Consider the following 18,596-nt stretch of genomic DNA (forward strand, 5'->3'; position numbering starts at 1 on the left):
CTGTGGGAGGTGAGACCAATTCCATCAAGTGTGGAGTTGTTAGAATAGAAGAGAGTAGAAGAGAGTAGAAGAGAGTAGAAGAGAGTAGAAGAGAGTAGAAGAGAGAGAAAGAAAGAAAGAATCCTCATGTCTGAACCCAGGGCTACTCAGAAATGACAAAGGAAAAAAAAAAAAGGGGGTGGAAAATGAGACGTATGAGATTTCGAGGCCCAGGTTGTAATCTCTGCTGTGGTGCTTCAGGTCTTCCCCAGAGGGAAACTAGCTTGGGGAGGAAGAAGGGAAACTCCTCTTCTTCTTTCTAAAAGTACTACTAAAGGCTCAGAGTGCCTGAAGAACTGCATGTTGCATTCTTTGGTGAGGGTTTTTCCTCAGACTTCCAAAAACACGTTGGGCTGTCGTTATGCCTAAATCTAAAAAACTGAGGAATTTATACCCGGAAGAGGGATGCAGCAAGAAGGATCCCAAAAAGGTCAACTGCTCTGTATGCTACTCATCAAAAAATTTCAGAGCAAAGTTTCTGTAGAAACAGCTGAAGAAGACAACAACAATCTCTCATGTCATCCAAGAGTACATTTATTGAGACGACCGCTTTGAAATGGAGCTTTCTTCCAAGGAGGAGGATCTGGATATCCTGGATCACCGAATCCCAGGTGGCTGAGGGGCCTCTGGAGATCTCCTCGTGCCACTGCCTGGCTCCGAGCAGGACCAGCTCGAGCAGGTCACCCGGGATCCCGTCGGGTCAGCTTGCTGGGGACAGCAGGAGCGGGGCCAGATGCAGAGCACAGACCAACCGATACTACCCACACAAAGGCTGCGGGCTGATTCAGACCACTCACAGGTAAAACCAGAAGCAGAATGCACACTGTCAGCTGTCCAAAGAAACTCAATGCTACTGATTAGCACCTTTAATTATACGCAGTCTTTCACTCCTCTGCCTCTTAAGTACAGAGAGCGTGGCACCATTTTCCTGTGCAGCTCTGTAGTATCTAGGCAATTTTCCTGTCTGACTTCCAAAGCCTGAAGGAAAATATTATAGAATCCTAGACTATTTATGCATATGCTCAAAGATTAACCAAATTTACTCCCACGGTAACATTACTACAAAAAATTGCTTTATGAGGGCGCATATTAAGAACAGAAAACTCCAACAATCATTTCAAATTAGATTATTTGTATGTTTGTTTGTTCTTTTAAATTCCAACTCCCAGATTTTTGTGAAATATTAAGATCATCACAACAGTAAATAATCAGATCAGGACAGCCACAACATATCATCTAGATTATTGATAAATGTCAAATACTGAAATTACAATAGGCTGGTTCACTCAACTGCAATAGAAAGCCAAGAAATAAGAATTTAGGTCGTATCTGAGTCTGGGAAGCAAGAAGTGTGGCAAACAGGATGATCACTATCGCCTCTGACCATTTAACTGGGAATGGCAAGCGTGTGTCCATATTTGATTGCAAATTTTCTTCTAAAAGCTGACAGTTCTAGTAACCATACTGAGGGAGAATGAGAAAAAAATATTTTTCCATTTTCTTTTTGTTTATGTTACAAAGAAAATCAAAGAGTGGCTTAGAGAACAGGAAAAGCACATGCCATGGTAGATAGGAATTCTCTTTAATCTTGCTTCTTGCTTGTCTCTCAAAGGACAAGCCAGTTCTGTTGCTACCAAGAAAAGACCCTAGAGAATATTTAAATGGAAGGCAAAAGGAAACCATGTCATACGGACAGTGGCTTTTGTCCTCACTCTACCAAACAGCTACACTGCAGCACAGCGCAGATTTGACAGAAGATGACAACAGAATCCAATGCTCTCGCCAGTCAAGAAAAAAAGTAGGCTGATAAAAGAGAAGAATTAGGAGATTGAAGAGATCCTGACTCTGCCCAGCTTCTCATATATCACACACACTTCCTTACACCCAAACCTCACCATCCAGAGGTTTTGGTTCTCGCCTGTACTCCCTGGAGGCATTTTTCTTCCAAGGGATGATGGCCCAAGGCCCAAAGCTCAGGTGAAAGCACACGCGTGAGCTTCTGCTGGCCACAAAAGGGGATCTGGGAGTTCTTCACCACCTACAAAAGCCAGTCAGTCACAAAAACCATCTTGCCTTCTCCTCTTTCCACCCCACAAGCTCCACCAGGGAAGCTTCAATTCTTGAAAATTTATAACCTAGACTTGTCACTCTTGGAGCTGTCTCAGTCACACAACCACAACTTTTAAGACAGAAAGCAGCTTCTGGCAACTTTTAACAAATTCTGTCAGCTGTTCCAAAAGCTTTATTTCCCCTACTTTTGCCTCTCCTTAAATCTAGCTCTAGAGCAACCCCCTTGATTAACGCACAACATTTTCTCCCCACTAAGGTAAAGAAACTGTAATGCAATGGTAAAAAAAAAGAAAAACAGAAATGTGGCTGGGAGGTGAGCCCTGACAAATCTGAATTCGAAGTAAGTTGCACTTGAAAGACAATTATATGAACAAGTTGTTTCTTAACTGCAAAAAAAAATTAGGGGAGGGCCTGGAAGTTGTTGGTGTTTTCGTATCTTGGTTGCCTTTCTGTAAATTTTAGGGAGCTAAAACAAGTCACTGGGCTCAAGGTGAACTGCATTCAGGGTTTGTCTAGAACCAAGAGGTGTTTCTCACCCACTTTTTGTGAAAAAAGAGCAGTTCCGACCTCTTTTGGGAGGAGGAAGGTTAAATCTTCTGTGGAACCTGGCAACTCCCTCCACAAAACTGCAAAATAGGTGCCAGCTCCCCAGGAACTGCCTGCACCAGGGCTCCCCCACCAGACAAACTTAGGGCAGAAAACACAGCTCCAGTGCCCTAATAAAGTGGAAGCTCTAATTCACGTAGCTGAGGAAGTGATAAAGCCAGAACAACGATACCTATACAGACAACAGGTAAATACAACTTTTTAGCAGCTTAAGCAGGGAATTTGACAGTGGAACAGCAGCATTTTGAAAATACCGTCGCACCCAAGTCCTCTTTTATTTCCTACATTCTTTCAGTGCAGATGAAACACTCAGGACCTACTTTCAGTATCAAAGACAACCCCTACGTATCTGTTAGGGTCAAGTCCTGATCCTCTCCTCCTTTGCAGACAATGCAAGTACACGTTCAAAGGCCTTTCTCTGCTTTACCACCTTTCACATATTACACAGCAGAAACATGAGCTGTAGGGCAGCTGTATCAAAACTAGGGACTTTTGTTTAATTGTTATTAATTTACCTTCTCTACAGAATACTAATATAGGCGATAAATTTAGTAAAAAATGGGTGCTTAAGGTAAGCAGCTTTCTTCCTGCTACAATATTACAGATTTTACAGATTTCAGGCAGTGGTCAAGAGAGTTATACAAACAGAATGGATTATTTGATGGCACCTTTCTGGCCTTTAGATTTATTGCTCTGTCTCCAGAGGTTGGTCTGTTCTGTGAACTGAATGAACCAAGATCCTGTAGGAAAAAACAAACAGCACAGAGATGCAGCAAAATCAATAAAAAGAAGATTTAAAAATATTTTTTTTTTATTATTATTTCAATGTAGTTAAAAGTCATGCATTCCCTTCTCTTGAAGTATAGATCAGGATTACAGTGAAGGATTTCTGTTTACACACACACATTTGAATAGAACCTGTGGCATCACACAGATCATCAGTGGGTGACAACCTGCAGAAACTGATGTGTCTCCTGAAGCAGCAAAGTACCTGATAGCATCTCTGATCAGAGTAGCTTACTAATATGTGCCACCGTGCCTTCTATCACAGGTGTGCTGACACGGAAACACCGAGATCCAGCTCTTCCTCCAGAGCAGAGCCCAAATGCTCTCTCATGACTACACGCCTTGCTGCCAAACAGATGTTGGACCACTCCCCAGACACCCTCCCTCCCTCTAACTTACAGACACCCTGCCACTTTGCCTTTTACAAAGTTGTTGTCTCCAGTCACTCCTGATCAGACCACCAATTAAATCACATTCAGCGGGGACAAAACTGCGGAGAACATAACCATCAAATTAGAAAATCTGGTTATTTACAAGTCAGATGGGGGCATGGGGGAATGGCCCAGACTTGGCGTGGTTAAGGACCTTCTGGCCCCTTCTCTACCACAGTCCAAATAAAATTCAAACAGAAGTGGTATTGATGACCGTAAGTTCACGCTATTAAACTAATTTTCCTATAGAAAAGTTAATGCCAAACTTCAACGCTCAAAGTTAACTTAAAGGAACCTATAGCAGCTATACAACTGACAAGTAGCAGCATATATATATACATGAATAGGTCAGGCTACAATTTCTTCTCATGACATAAACAAAGCAACAGAATGGGCCCAACCCATCATTAAGAGTTGTAACTATTTTGGAAATCGGACGTCTGACATGTGCAATATATGGAAGATTCCTCATAAATTCAACCAAGCAGCTCCAGGCTCCAAGTCCCCAGCAGATCTTAGCAGACTCCACTCGGACCACTCGCATTTCCACACAACAGGAGGCCACTGGTGGCACAGCCACTGAGAAGGAAGAGGCCCCTGCCCCTTTTTCCTTCTCTGCCTGCTGCCACTGTTCACTTTCCATCCACTACGGCTCTCCACAGACCCCTCCGAGAGGCAAAAGGGCTCAGAAAGCCAGCAGAAACTGACCCAGATGGAGGAGCAGCAGTTTTTTTGCTGGCCCAGCACAAACAGTGCCGCCTCCGGTGTGCTTCAGCTCAAGGGAGAGGCCACAAACACGTGAGTGGGGAAACGGCATGCAGAAGGAGCAGCTTGAACAGAAGTAGGAAGAAAGAACAAACTCCTCCACGCAACAGCGGCAAGGTGTTAGACCAGCTGGGCTACTTGTGAAATCCGACTGACTACGCCAGCATTTTCTCTCTGCATGACAAGCCGGTCAGAATACAAGCAGCAGCCCGACATCATCAGCGCGCTGTTGTAACACCCCCGGCTATCTGAAGAAACAAAGTGCCAGTCAAAAATAAAGCAAGGCATTTAAGCACTGTCACCATCTTTGCTCTTCACTCAGAAAAAAGGATGTCCTTAGCACGTCTGTTCTATAAAAATGACAGTGAATGCAAGAAGGAAGGCAAGAAAGAATGCAAAGGAGGAGAGAGCACTGTGTTTTGTGGGAATGCAGAAGGCATGTCACACCTCCATCTGCAAACTTTGCTGGTAGAGATACAGACCTCTTCATCAAGCTTTGCCTACAAAAACTGCTTTACAAACTGCATATATATAAAACAAACAAATTTGATAACCACCTAAGTAGGGCATGAGTCCTAAGAGGTTTAGAAATCCCTGGTTTACCATGAGGATAAGCTTTAAACATACATCTGAGGTCTTGTATTTCACAAGAGAGCAAAACACATGAAAACCAGTAAGATGTTTCTGTTTTTACTTCCTACTTATATCCAGACAAAGAAGCACCACAGAAAGTGACAAAAAAATAAGCAAAATACTTCCTGATCCTTTGGTTTTAGTAATCCTGCTTCTAACTTCTCTCTGCTCCCTTATTCTGCAAGGCTGCAAGATACAAAGGTATAATCAGAAATTACAGAAACAAGCTGTTGAGAGGGGAAGGCAGTCAGAGAAAAGATAACAAAATACAAAACCAAAGGAAATGTGGTAGTAATGTCAGTAAGAAATTCAATGGGCAAAAAAGCAAGCAAGCAGGACTAGTGTCAGAAGGCTGGTGTACTCCCACCAGCAAACCTGCTCCCTGCAGGTAATGTTGTGTTTCATGCAATGTCACAACGCTCTCGGCAGCGCACACATCAACGAACTTGTGGGGTATGCATCCTCTCCCCCCAGTAATGCAGTATTTCACATCAGCTAAGGTTTCTGCAGAACTACATCGTTCTACCTGACGAGCTATAAAAATCTGCCTCCTCAGTGCCTTTTCAGACAGAGCCGTAGATCTCACTGAACTTGAGCAAGGTCACGTTCGGAGCGTAGCAGCAATGAATGGCCGGAAATACCCACGGAAATTCACAGATTCTTTATTTTGTCCGTTCACCTCGCTGCTGAACTGACCTACAGTTTCCTCACTGTGTCTCCAAAGGAAGGAAAGAAAATATTTGAGCGCTGATGTTCAGAGGACACCCTGAGCAGTTACAGCCTTCGGGCAGAAGTCCATTGCAGTCACCTCCTTCGAGATGCTGCTGTTTCATCATAAATTTATGGCTGACTTAAAAGCAGCTTTGAAATGCAATTGCTAACTTCTACAATTACTGCTTCAACACCACAAAATTCCAGGCACCCTGAGAACCCCAATTCCCCAAACCATGAAGGCTGTGACATTCTTACTGAAAATACTACGGAGGTTTCAACCCCACAACCAAAAAAACAAACAAACAAACAAAAAAAAACATGAACATAAATACAATAAAATACACAAGTCACCTGTAAGGTCAACACGTTGTGGTGAACTTACTGAAAAATAATCACAGGTATTTCATAAGTCTTATTTTTCAGTATTTGAGAATAGCAACTTTACAGATCTATTAAAAATATAAAGTTTTTGTTGTTGTTGTTGTTTTTTAATCTCTTAAAGCATTCTGCATTTCCTGCATACAACCGAGTTTTTGATGCAGGCCAAATTTACCAAGACAAAGCTGTACATTTTTCTCCTATATATTAAGGCCTTTATTAAATTCAGGTCCATTCAGGCTGGCCTAAAACAGCAAACAATCCTATAACTGATGCTTCCCAATTTGGGGCACATTTTTAAATACATTCTGATTAATTTTAGATATCTAACATTTACTATTTTACCTCCTCCAGTAACCTGTGAACAAGTAAGTTTGGACTTGGGCCTTTTGCTAACTTTCAAGACAGTGCTCCACCACCACGCTGCTTATTTGCAACATTAGGTAAAATTCAACAAACTGAACCAAAGTTTCTTTGGATCACTTTCTTAGAAAGACCTTTTTTCAGTTACCTAAACTACTGGGGAACACACAGAGTTTCACTAGTGAAAATTGCTTTCAGATTTTATTTCTAGTAACTTGAGGTTTGTCTCGGTTCTGTTTAATAAGTTACAGTCAGGATGTGGACTCAGAGGACAGGCACCTGTCTTACAACCAAGCAGAGTACAAACTAGCCAAATACCACATCTCTGTGAACCTCAGAGTAGCACGATGATTTCCATGCTACAATTTCTGTAAATCCTGCTGCACCGGGTATTGGTGGCAAGGTGCTGGCAGCAGAGGAACTGTAGGGGTGGCTGCTGTGGGAAGAAGCCAGACACGGCCGGATCCCACGGAGCCACCGCAGGACAAGGCTGAGCCCATCAGCCAAGCCGGCGGCACCTCTGGGAAAACGTACTTAAGGAAAGGCAAAATAAGAACAGAGAGACTATGGAACAGGAAGAGTGCGAACCAGCAGAGGGAACACCAGGAGGCAGTGCTCCAGGTGCCAGAGCAGATCTCCATGCTGCCCAGGGAGGTCCCACACCGGAGCAGGTGGACATGCCCTGAAAGACCTGCAGGCCATGTGGAGGTCAGGCCAGAGCACATTTTTTGCCTGAAAGACTTCAGCCTGTGGGCAGCCTGTGCCAACGTAAAAGAAAAGTGTGAGAAGGAAGAGCAGAGAGAAACTGACGGCAGCCCCTCTGCACCCACACCACGCAAAGAGGGGCTCAGGTGAAGGAGTGAAGCTGAGCCTGTGAAAGGGGGAACCAAGAGTTGTTTTGATGTCGTTTAGCTTCTCGCTACCTGATTCTATTTTAACTGACAATCATTTAACTTTCCCCAAGTTGGGTCTGTTTTGCCTGTAACAGAAGTCAGTAAGCGATCTCCCCATCTTTATCCATTTACCCTATTTCCTGCCCCTGCCCCCCAGGGAAGGGGAGAGATGGAGAGGCAGGGTGGGCATCTGCTGCTGGCCAGGGCTAACTCACCACACCCGCACATGACAGCTCTGACCCGACCTTTTACAAGAGTGCTGATGAAGCAAGAGCTCAAACAGAGATTTGTGTAACATGGCGTAAACCTTATTACTGCTGCTGAGTCCTGGTTCTGAAGGAGAGAAACATAATACAAACTGGATAAACGCCTAACGACTCTGAGCTAGGTTAAAGACCTTTCTTTCATCTATTTATCCTTTGTGTAAAGACAATGCAAGTCACAGAGCACATACTTTCCATGGTCCAAATTGTGACCATTACTTATAGAATACCAAAGGCAGTGACCGATCCATTAATATTTCTCCTCCCTGTTTATCCGAAAGCTCAGTAAGTTTGTAAGCCTTTCAAATACAATCCAGATACAGAAATTAGTTCTTGCAAGTGCCATTTTTGTACATCCAAAATCCTACGTAAACTGTCATTTACATTTGAACCACTGTCAGGTTTTAAACAAACCCCTAATTTTAGGAGGGAGTAAACAGGAGCCATCAGTAGTACAAAACAGAACAAACAATACGAAAATCAAGCCTACTCAAAATGTTCCAGTGTTCAAGAGCCAGAGCCAATCCCACACAACAATATATGGACAGAATGAATATCCTCTCCCCTCTTTTTTCTTTTCTTACACTTTTAAATCATTCCTCTAAATTATTCTATGCTTAGCCAAAAAGCAAATCTTCTGTTATCATTCCCTAGCCAATTTGTAAAAGCAAACATTGCTGCAGGAGGCAGTGAGGTTCCAAGTACCTTTTCTTAAATTAACTGCTTCAGATCAACTAACAACGGGGCTATGCAGCAAAACATCTTTCAGTTTGTATGTCTTCATGGGCAGAATAGAGGCCCTGCCTCTTTGTTGTCTGGCTAGCTGATAACCTTAGCCTTCAACCTATTGGTCACACCGGGATCTAGACCACAAACTTGTGGTTTTAGATACTCTCAACAGCACAGGCATGTATTTCATTAGATACATTTCTCTCTCTGCCTTCCTCTGCTACAAACGGAGAGTCACTACCACTTCACTTACTGTTGATGTCCTTCTCATTTAGCTAGAGTTTGGAAGCCTAGGATATTGATGTAATCCTTCCTATGCTACCAGAAAGAGATGAAATCCACATTCAATACTTTTTGGTATTTTAAAGATCAGAAAACGCTCTAATAATATGTACTCCGACTGGTACAGAATCTAGAAGGCACCACAACGGTAAAGTCACTGATGTGTAAAGTTATACAGAGAGCATCAACTTCTTTGATGTGCTTCAGCTAGGTAAAGAGTACCCTGGTCAGAGAAACCAAAGTCAAACTACCAATAATATCTTCTGCCTAGCACTCCCCACCTATCTGAAATACCTTAACACATATTAATTCAGAGAAGATCCTTCTTCTCAATTGGACAGCCAAAAGCCATTCGTCTCTGCTTGAACTGATCTCTAGTCCATAGTCTACCACTCAATAAAGCGTGTCCTTAAAACAAACTAACACCTTTCACCTTTTCACTTGCGTCTATTTTTAACTACTATAATACCAGTGTGTTTCAGGATCACTACCCAGTTGTTTTTAAGGCCAACACACATAAGTCTATCTACTCCTGATCCATCTATCCTTAAATTCTCCCTCTCCTCCTTACTTTGATTCAGGCTTTTGCTCTTGTATTTGTATTTCTGCAGGCCTGAACCACGCACTTGTCTTGCCTGCCTAAGCATGCAAAGCCTGCGCAGCATGCTCCCAGTGCCACCAGCCTCACACCTCATCCTGTCTCTCTGTTAACTTATCACCCCTGAGGTCACCCCCTGCCCTGTCTCCCCAGACCTATTTCTCTCTAAAAGCACCGCCGGGTCCAGCTCACGCAGAGGAGCGAGCTCAGACACCATCCCCACGGCGTTTCTCACGCGCAGAGCGAAGCGAGGCTGCCAGGGAGACCTTCCCGGCGTGCCCCCAGCCCAGTCTGCGCTTCCATCCCTCCGAAGGCAGCGCTGCTTTCCACCTCCTTTAGCTAAGCGCTTAAAAGTTAGGGATACGAGAACCAAAGGTCCGAGTAAACCGCTCATCGTTGGTAACGAGGAACAAAACGAAGCAGCATTACATTACGCTGCAGTGGAGCGCTTTTAACCGAAGGGGAGGCAGCCTTCGCAAGGCAGGCTACGCGCGGATCCTGCAGAACGTACAGGACGCGGAGGCAGGAGGGCGCCGGGGGCTCCACACGGCCCCCGCCGAGCCCCCGCACGGCTCCGTGCGCCCACCGCGGCCCCGGCACCCCCCCGGCACCCCCCGCCCCCGGGGCCGGGCCCCCCCACACGCTGCCCCGGGGGCTCGGCGGCACCTGCCCGGCCGCGCGGCGGGGAGCCCCGGGCGGCCGCCCCTCGGCCTCGGCCCGCCCGGCCCCGCAGCGCACCGTTAGCGATGAGCTTGGCCGAGAGCTGCTTGACGAGCTCGGGGATCCGCTCCCACTGGCACTCGGAGCGGCACCGCTCGATCTCCGTCTCCAGCCGCGAGCCCGCCTTCTTGGTGGCCATGGCCGGGCCGATGGGCCCCGCCGGGGGAAGGGGCCGGGGCTGCGGGAGCGGGCGGGAAGGAGGGGACGGAGGAGGAGGAGGAGGAGGAGGAGGAGGCGGGGACAGGACGGCGGCACCGGGCGCCTGTGCGCCGGCAGCGGCGGAACTGGAGGCTGCGGCCCGCGGCCGGGAGCGGCGCCCCCTGGCGGGCAGCGGCGGGAGCGCGGCCACCACAGGCCTCGCCACCGCCACCGGGCTGAGGCGGCCGCCGGGCCGGGCCGTGTAGCCGCCCTGACAGCCCCCGGGACCGAGGGGGACCGAGGGGAGGCCCAGCGGCTCGTGGGAGAATAAGCAGGAACCGCACGTGTCCCGCTCGGCTACCTGTTCCACAAAACATAACACAAAACCAGTTCTTGCCTGCAGTGGTCTCCTGCCGCCTTAAAATCTCTCACCTGTTGTACTTCAGGGTTTTTTAATCCAGTTGAAGATGTTCTTGTTTTTGTCTTTTCTCTCCACACATCTCACACTGCGCTTTGGCCCTGACACGCTCCTTCACATCTAGTCACACAGAAAGGGGGACTTCCGCTTGGCCGTTGTAGCTGGGTACTGACCTGTTCCTTTCATGAAGAGCAGAGGGTATTATACCGTTCCCCACATTTTGAGAGAACAAATACATTTCCAACCTTTTGGTGGAACAAAATAGTAGCTGAAACCAATCTGAATAAATATCATGTATCTTTGTGAAGTGCAACATGACAAACCAGTTCCACAAACTTAGGGAGACCTCACAAGAAAACTGTCACAACTGATTTGTACTGAAACATGTAGCAAAAGCACCAAGACTACACTGAAAGGTAAACCTTGCCAGTTGCTACTTTTCCCAATGAAAGTATAGAGCCCCAGGGACAGAACTGGTTGCGCAGAGATACAGTGTAACCTAATAAACCAGACACAACATGAATTTAAATGATCTAAACATCTTCCTCCGCATCCGAGTGCAGACTTGTAGAACTTATTCTCATCCACAGAAAAGAGAAGTCAGTGAGGCCAATCTGTATGTGCTTGACTTTGAAGGACTACAATCTGTCTGCTGGTGTGAAGATACAAAACACAGGCTGGATGCTGGCGTTGCTGTAGCACACATTGCACCACTCTGGATCTAGTTTATTTCAGTCTTCAGAAATGTCAGGATCACAAACTCAAAATTCAAATTGGAGTGAACAGCATTACTAGTGTGAGAACAAGTCAACCATTGTGTCATAACTGTTAGTACATATTTCTCAAACCCTATGAACTATGATCTTCAAACTCAGGGAGTAATACTATCACCAGTCACCTTTGCATGCTGTTATATAAATATGTTTCAGCTACATGTAAATACGACACACCTATGGACACTGGTAGAGCTGTTATCCACATCACAGAATTTCTGTAATGTTTCCTGATTGGTGTGTGTACCACAAATATTAGTGACAGGCAGTTTCTGAAGTTTTCTTTGGTTCCGATCACCAATGGAAAGGCCAGAAAAAGGATGAATCTTTTTAAAGACAGGAAACCAACATTGCCATCAAATCATTAATTGGCCAGGTGCAGACCCAGGCTTGTGAGACTAAAAGCTTGTCGTGTGCTCCTCAGCTGCATTGCTCAATCTCATAAAATACCTTCTTCCTACAAACCTTGCTCTGCTTGTACCCTTAGGCTGTCACAGATACCACAACTCTATGCCAAGTAACAAACGTCCTTCTCAGGGTTCCAACTAATTTATTTTTCATTCCCAGTACTACCCAAATCATAATAGTGCAAGACTTGGATATTGTAACCCGGCTTTCCCTCAAGCTGCTCTTAAGAGTGCTTTCAGGCTGCAATTCAAATTCAAGCAATGTATACTTCAAATTTTAAAAAGTGAAACAGAACCTAACAATAGTAGGACATAACGGTGCTTAAGGAATACAGTGGAGTGTGCTACAGGAATGGAAAGAATATTTAATACTGCAACAAAAGTAAAAGGAGAAGGATGTGCTAAAACATTTTTTGCTTAAGTGAGGTCTCTGAAGATCCAGACGACATTACATTGATTACAGAAGGGTGTTTTACTGGTCAGATAAAAGAATGAAATGAAAAATGAAGCAGCAAATGAATGATAGCTGAAAATCATTGACATCATAACTACCAGTTCTTTTAGGCATAAGAGGAAGAAATTAACATTTGAATTTTCCCAAATAGTTAGTTTGCTTATGAAGATTATTCATATTTATTCATAGCAATTTTAACACATTTTGTTAGCACTAATCACATCATTTCAGTAAAAGCTACCAGCAAAAGAATAGTATTAAAATATTTACATAACAGCTCATCAGACTTATTATCTCAGTAGTTACTATTTATGAAGTGAGACATCTATGCAAAAGGAATTAGTATATTTTGAAACACATTAGAACAATTAGGAAGTCTGCTTTAACATTAGTGAAACTTCTGTATACCCAAGACTGCTCTAAGATTCTACTGTAGATGACCCATAACTGTATAAAAAAATGAAATGCATGTGATTTCTGAAAAGTATGTAAAATCAAAATGCAGGGAAAGAAGCTAGGTTGTGTTGGTCAAGCACTCTGCCTTACGCTACCCTTCCCACTCAACTCCCCACCTCCTCAAATACAGGGCAATAAGAGAACTGATACTTGATTGTTCAGTGCAACTTCATGAGCTAGGTATGAAGAAACGGTAACTTTCATTCCACAGAACACCTTGATATGTACTCTGGTACTTCAAGCAACCTGAAAATTGACTTAACAACAAAGTTTTCTGCACAACTACTCCATACAGTATTATGGGAAACAAAAGTGACAGGTGTTTAAACCGTTAAAAACTTGGTAATTTTAGAGAATACTGATTTAAATAAAACATTTCATTCTCTACTAAGATATTAAACAATCTATAACAAGGGATCAGAAAAATCAATTCAAATACTACTCATATTTTTAAAGGTCACATATTCAAATAGAAGGCTAGTAACTCATATAAGAAAAAAAAAAGGCAAGCAAATTCAGAAGATCACTGGGTTTATTCTAGGTTGAGTTTCTGGCTTCTTACACAAATACTATTCAATGCTGAAATGGCAGGGGAGGAACCAAACTTAATCTTTGTTCTAGCTGTCCTTTATTCTAAAATAATAATAATAACAATAATAAGTAAAAATGTGATTTTCATGACAGCTGTGCTGAAGTCAGCTCACTGGTATGTATGCCCTTGAGAGAAGAGGCTAGTTCAAGCTTAAAATCCAATTTGTGTCAAAGGCTATGTGAATAAAGTTCCTTCACTATTAACAGAAGTGTTTAATATGCAAGCTTACCTATTACTCTAGTTTTAGTCCTTCACAATTGACCAGTGCTTTTTCTTCTAAAGTGTGTGTTTGAAGCTGCTAATCGAAGTGCTGACTATTAAAAAAAAATTCTTTGGAGTTCCTATAGCGTATGTCACAGAAAGAAGATTTTCAGGGAAATCTAATGTAACAAAAGACAGCACCATAAGTCCCTATTTCATCTCCACAAAGCATAAATGGAATTCAAAAGTTAATATTAAAAAGATAAGCTTTTCCTCAACACAAATCTTTATTTCACCAATATCTTATCTTTCACTCCAGATTAACACTTTAATCTCTGTTAAGACAGTAAATATATCCTACTGCAGGTTATCAGAGATGCACTTCAAATATCAGTTTATTTTAAAGAAAACATATTCAACTACTATTTATCTGCCATTTTCTCAAATGTGAAAGGCAAAAATTTTCAGGCCAAAATATGTTAATGTGGGAAGTAATTTCTCTACAGTGAAGAAAGCATTATGCAAGCAAAAAATCTTACAGGAATTCTTTTTTTTTCCCCCCTCCAGTTACCTAGTTTCGCTACTAGTATTACACTAACTGCAGAGTTCTCTGTGCCTACTGAGGCCAGTGATCTCTATGATCTCTTTAGTACAGTCCATATGAAAATTGTCAGAGAAAATAACTTCATAGTGACACGTGGTTCCTTTTTGGGAGTAGCAAAAAGCAATTTAAAGGTAACCGAAGTGAGAATTAACAGCATCCACAAAATAAACAATTTGACTACACGCATGACTAGATGCAGCCTGCCCTCTGCCCCAACTCACAGCAAGGAATAGTTACATATACAATGTGAAATATGCTATATCAAAGTATTTCAACATTTCAAGGTTTTTTAATTATATGACTTTATTTTCTTTAAGATACAATAGTTACATCTGAGAATGTACACATTAATTTGTAAACCATAAAGCCCTTACCGTTGTTTGAAATTCATACACAGAACAGTTCTGGAAAACCTAGAACGTACTTTTTTTTTTTTCCCTCCCCTCCACAGTGGACTTCTGCTTTTGTAGCTCATTGCTTTCAGACTGATTCGATTCATAGTGCATTTGTCAAATAATGGGAAATATAATTGATATTTGAAGAGGAAAGCACGCCTTTACAACCAAATATTTATTTTTTCACCATTACATGAAGTCCCTTTATTTTTTAGTCTTCAGTAAATGACAGTGCTAACAGTCATTGCTATTGATAGTTGGAATCTGAAGATCAGTCACTAATCATGCTCCAAAAGATAAAAAGTCAGACCCCAAAACAGATTCTAGATTCTTTCCAAGGCCATTCACGCTAAACAGGAACCAGCACTGACAATGAAAGGGCAACAAAGAGTGCCATTTAATAAGCAATATATTTCAACAATCACATTGTTTAGACCCAGTGTTTCATACTGCATTTTAAATCTTTTATAAAGTTTCTGGAAATATCCTCTGCATCACAAATGCATATATTTACACATACAAAGAAACATGAGAAACAATGTCACCTCCCAGATTTAAAAATAAGCACTTCACTGATGTTGATAGGCTTAACAGACATATTTATATCCGAAGTTTAATTACTACTTGTTCCACAACAGTATTTTTACAGAGTTATAATATTATACTGCCAGTAAAGTTGCTATCTCAAATTAACTGTAGCGACTAACATGAAGCAAAATGGGAACAAGATACCATAGTTCACTTTTTCTCACACTTATTGTGCCAGTATACAGCTTTTCAGTCCTGCTCGAAGCTCTAAGGATTTAAAAGAAATACTTTAGCTACTTCAAAGTCCACAGAAGAGCCAGATAAGGTCTAAACACAGGCCTTCCGTTGCGGTACACTTACAGTAACTTTCCTACTGCATATCAAACTGTTGTCCCACCTGGTGATGCTCACAGGGCTGCAAGAAAAGAGGGTCTCTCGTTGTCCTTGCACAGTAACAAAACTGGCAGACACAGTCCCGCTAACTTCTAAGATCCAATTGTATCTTAATCTCTCATTTGAACTGAAAAACAATATTCTTAAATCAAACTTTGGTGGCAAAGACATTTTCCTATTTTTTTGACTCATGTATGCAAAAAAAGTGGCCAGAATAAAAGTATTCTGAATAAAAAAGAAAAAAAAAAAAAAAGAAAGGGGAGAACGTTTTATGTATTTTTATAAAGATGGAAGCTAACCTTTTTAAGCTTCAGTTAGCACACTGCTTCTTGGTTCATTTTGCTCTACCCAGCACAGAAAATAAGCCCTGTACCATTTTAAACTATTTATTAAAGGTAAAAATAAGATTCCTATTAAACATTAGGAAATTAGGAAGCTAGATTTTGGTAAATATGAAACCCTTCCTAAATCTGAATAAAGAAGTAGCTCTTCTTTCTGCAGTACAATTGCTTGATTTCATTACATTATTGGCCCAAATAAAACTTAGGTTTTGTTCCAAGATGAATTTCCATCTACACAGGAATTGCTGGCTTCATATAACTGGTGTTTCAAACTGCACTTCTGCGACCACTTAAGGAGAGACAAAGATCAACTGCTTCTGACATTGACATTACTGGTGTAGCTAGCAGAGTGCAGCAGCAGAGTTACAGCTCTTCTCCAGTTCCTAAATTTAATCCTTTCAAGTAAATGGAATTGTTACACAGAAGAAAATGTTTGAATTTTCATTATTTTTGTTTTGCAATGTGTCCTAGCTATTCATTGCTAATAACCAATATAGATTATTCATAAACAGCAGTATTTTCTCTATCACTATTTAAATGCATGTGGAACAACAATGATAGTTACATTTTAAGCACCTAGTATCATACCGCATTCAAACTTTGTCCTTGTTACTGTATCAGCAGTTAAACAACTTGCCAACTAAGTGTTAGACCACCAGAGGGAGTCAAAAACTACATATAATTTCTGAAAGTTTCTAAACCTGTAGGACTACAGTTAAAAACATTAATGGAAAATGTTATGTTGTGAGTACAACAAATGTGCATGAAAACAAAAAAAAAAAATCACAGGAATCCACAGAGATTAGCAGCTGCTGAGGATGAAATCTTATGGCAAAATTCCAGCTACCTCACTAGTTTGAGGTAGGAAAAATGTTTATGATATAGATAAAGGAGTGCTCAGCAAATATTTTTCTTCTGTTTGGAAAGAATAAAAATCAAGTATTTAATCTTTTTTTTTTTCCAATAATGTTAATAACTGAAGAGAATTCTCAAAAACAGTAAATCCAGAGTTTGTATTCAACAGTCCTAAAACAAAGGATTCATAATCACAGAATTGTAGAACTAGATTCTATGGATGGAATAGATGGGTTGCCATCTTCAATCTCATTATGCCCCTCTGACTAACTCAGGGAATGCCAGTGACATCCTGTGAGAAGGCTGGAGTTGCGCTTGTGCTAAAGGAAGATGGAGAATAGTGGCAGGATAAAGACTGCCTAGACTGACATGACCCTAGGCAAAAACCTGGAAAATTACACACACACACATATATCACGGTCTTCCAAAAGCAAGGTCCTTTGCAGAGAGGGGAGGAAACTTCCTAGAATCAGCTAGGGCAAATTCTAGGAGACCTGTACTTCAGATGGGTAGAAACACTAAGATCTGACAAATGTGGACCCAGTAACAGAAGTGTGAGCTGCTATTTCTGCATTGCAGTTAGGTGGTGAGACCTGGCCTAAGCAGTCTATACCATAACAACTGGCAGAACCACCACAATACTGGTCTTAGGTTTTGGAAATAAAACTTCATGTAAATGAAACAGCATTTACAAATAGATTAATAGAGAAAATAAGAACCCAAAGTAAGAGACCTGTCACAAACAAATTTATGTAAGAAATTAAATATTTTTTTTAAAGTTATCAGGATAATTATTTGGTTAAATATCAAAGAGACAGTGGATTCGTCAACTTCATGTCTCCAAAACAAGACCATATGCTTTTCAAGTAACATGAATTGGTCAAATGCAAGTTATTTGCTCAGCAAAAGATGATTTAAACTTGATACCCTGCAAAATCACAGTTTGCTGAGATCACAGTTCGCTGAAGTCATTGGTGCATTGTGCACTGGCAGCCTACAAAATGTCACTCATCACCGGAAAGGCTACAGACAACAAAGCATTGGGCATCATTCTGCCACTCTGCAAACCATGGTACACCTACACCTGGTCTCACTGGTTTGACTCATTAGGGCATCTCCTACGTTCCTGCTATATTCTGGTGGCTTTACACACTGCAATTTACTTTATCTCAGCCTTTCACATTTCTATTGCTTAACACTTGTTATTGTTAGCAGAGAGACACATTTTGCTTGCATTTCCTGAGATTCTCCAGAAGTCAAAAATTTCCCTCTTCATGTACTCTACTATGTCATAACTCCTTTCTGTGAGAAGTTAAACTAACTCTTTCCAGGGAAGAAAGATTAGGACTGATGCATAGTTTATTTAACATACAGTCATAGATAGTAACATGATCAAAGAAGTCTCTAAAAGGTCATCTAGCATTTGTCTGAAACCACCAAATGGGTAATTTCCAGTCTGCTTCACTGCCCTGGACATCATTTTACCTATCAGCGAAGAACAGATAGGAAAAGAACATATGTGCCTTTTTAGGCTGATCGATAAAAACAAAATAGAAAGCAATAATGTTACTGTGACTACAGTTGGTTAAGGAGAGATAGGAACTATGCATTCTGTGGGCTTTAACTTTCTATTCTCAGATCAGAAGGATGATCAATGAGTAAAGTTTCTAGGGAGTAACTGCCAGCTTTTAACCTTTCAGTGCTCCTGCTGGGCCCAAGTACAGGCTCTTAAAATACTTGGAGTTTCACATCTGTAGGACAAAGCAGACCT

General features: G+C 41.9%; 1 protein-coding gene across 4 annotated transcripts in view; it reads right to left on the reverse strand.

Annotated features, from left to right (window-relative positions):
* TTC7B (tetratricopeptide repeat domain 7B) overlaps positions 1-10,456 on the reverse strand; it is a 138,572-nt gene extending 128,116 nt beyond the window's left edge. For 3 of the 4 annotated variants that reach the window (XM_050711100.1, XM_050711101.1, XM_050711099.1), the window contains exons 1-2: positions 10,289-10,446; positions 3,384-3,455 (exon numbers count right to left, since the gene is read on the reverse strand). In XM_050711100.1, the coding sequence (XP_050567057.1) occupies positions 3,384-3,455; positions 10,289-10,409 (193 nt within the window). In that variant the 5' untranslated portion in view covers positions 10,410-10,446. Of the gene's footprint in view, positions 1-3,383; positions 3,456-10,288 lie in introns of all 4 variants that reach the window. The other variant, XM_035539890.1, reaches the window with a different exon arrangement.
* Positions 10,457-18,596: the final 8,140 nt, after the last annotated feature.

Source organism: Cygnus atratus, chromosome 5, assembly GCF_013377495.2.
Source record: "Cygnus atratus isolate AKBS03 ecotype Queensland, Australia chromosome 5, CAtr_DNAZoo_HiC_assembly, whole genome shotgun sequence".
NCBI lineage: Eukaryota > Metazoa > Chordata > Aves > Anseriformes > Anatidae > Cygnus > Cygnus atratus.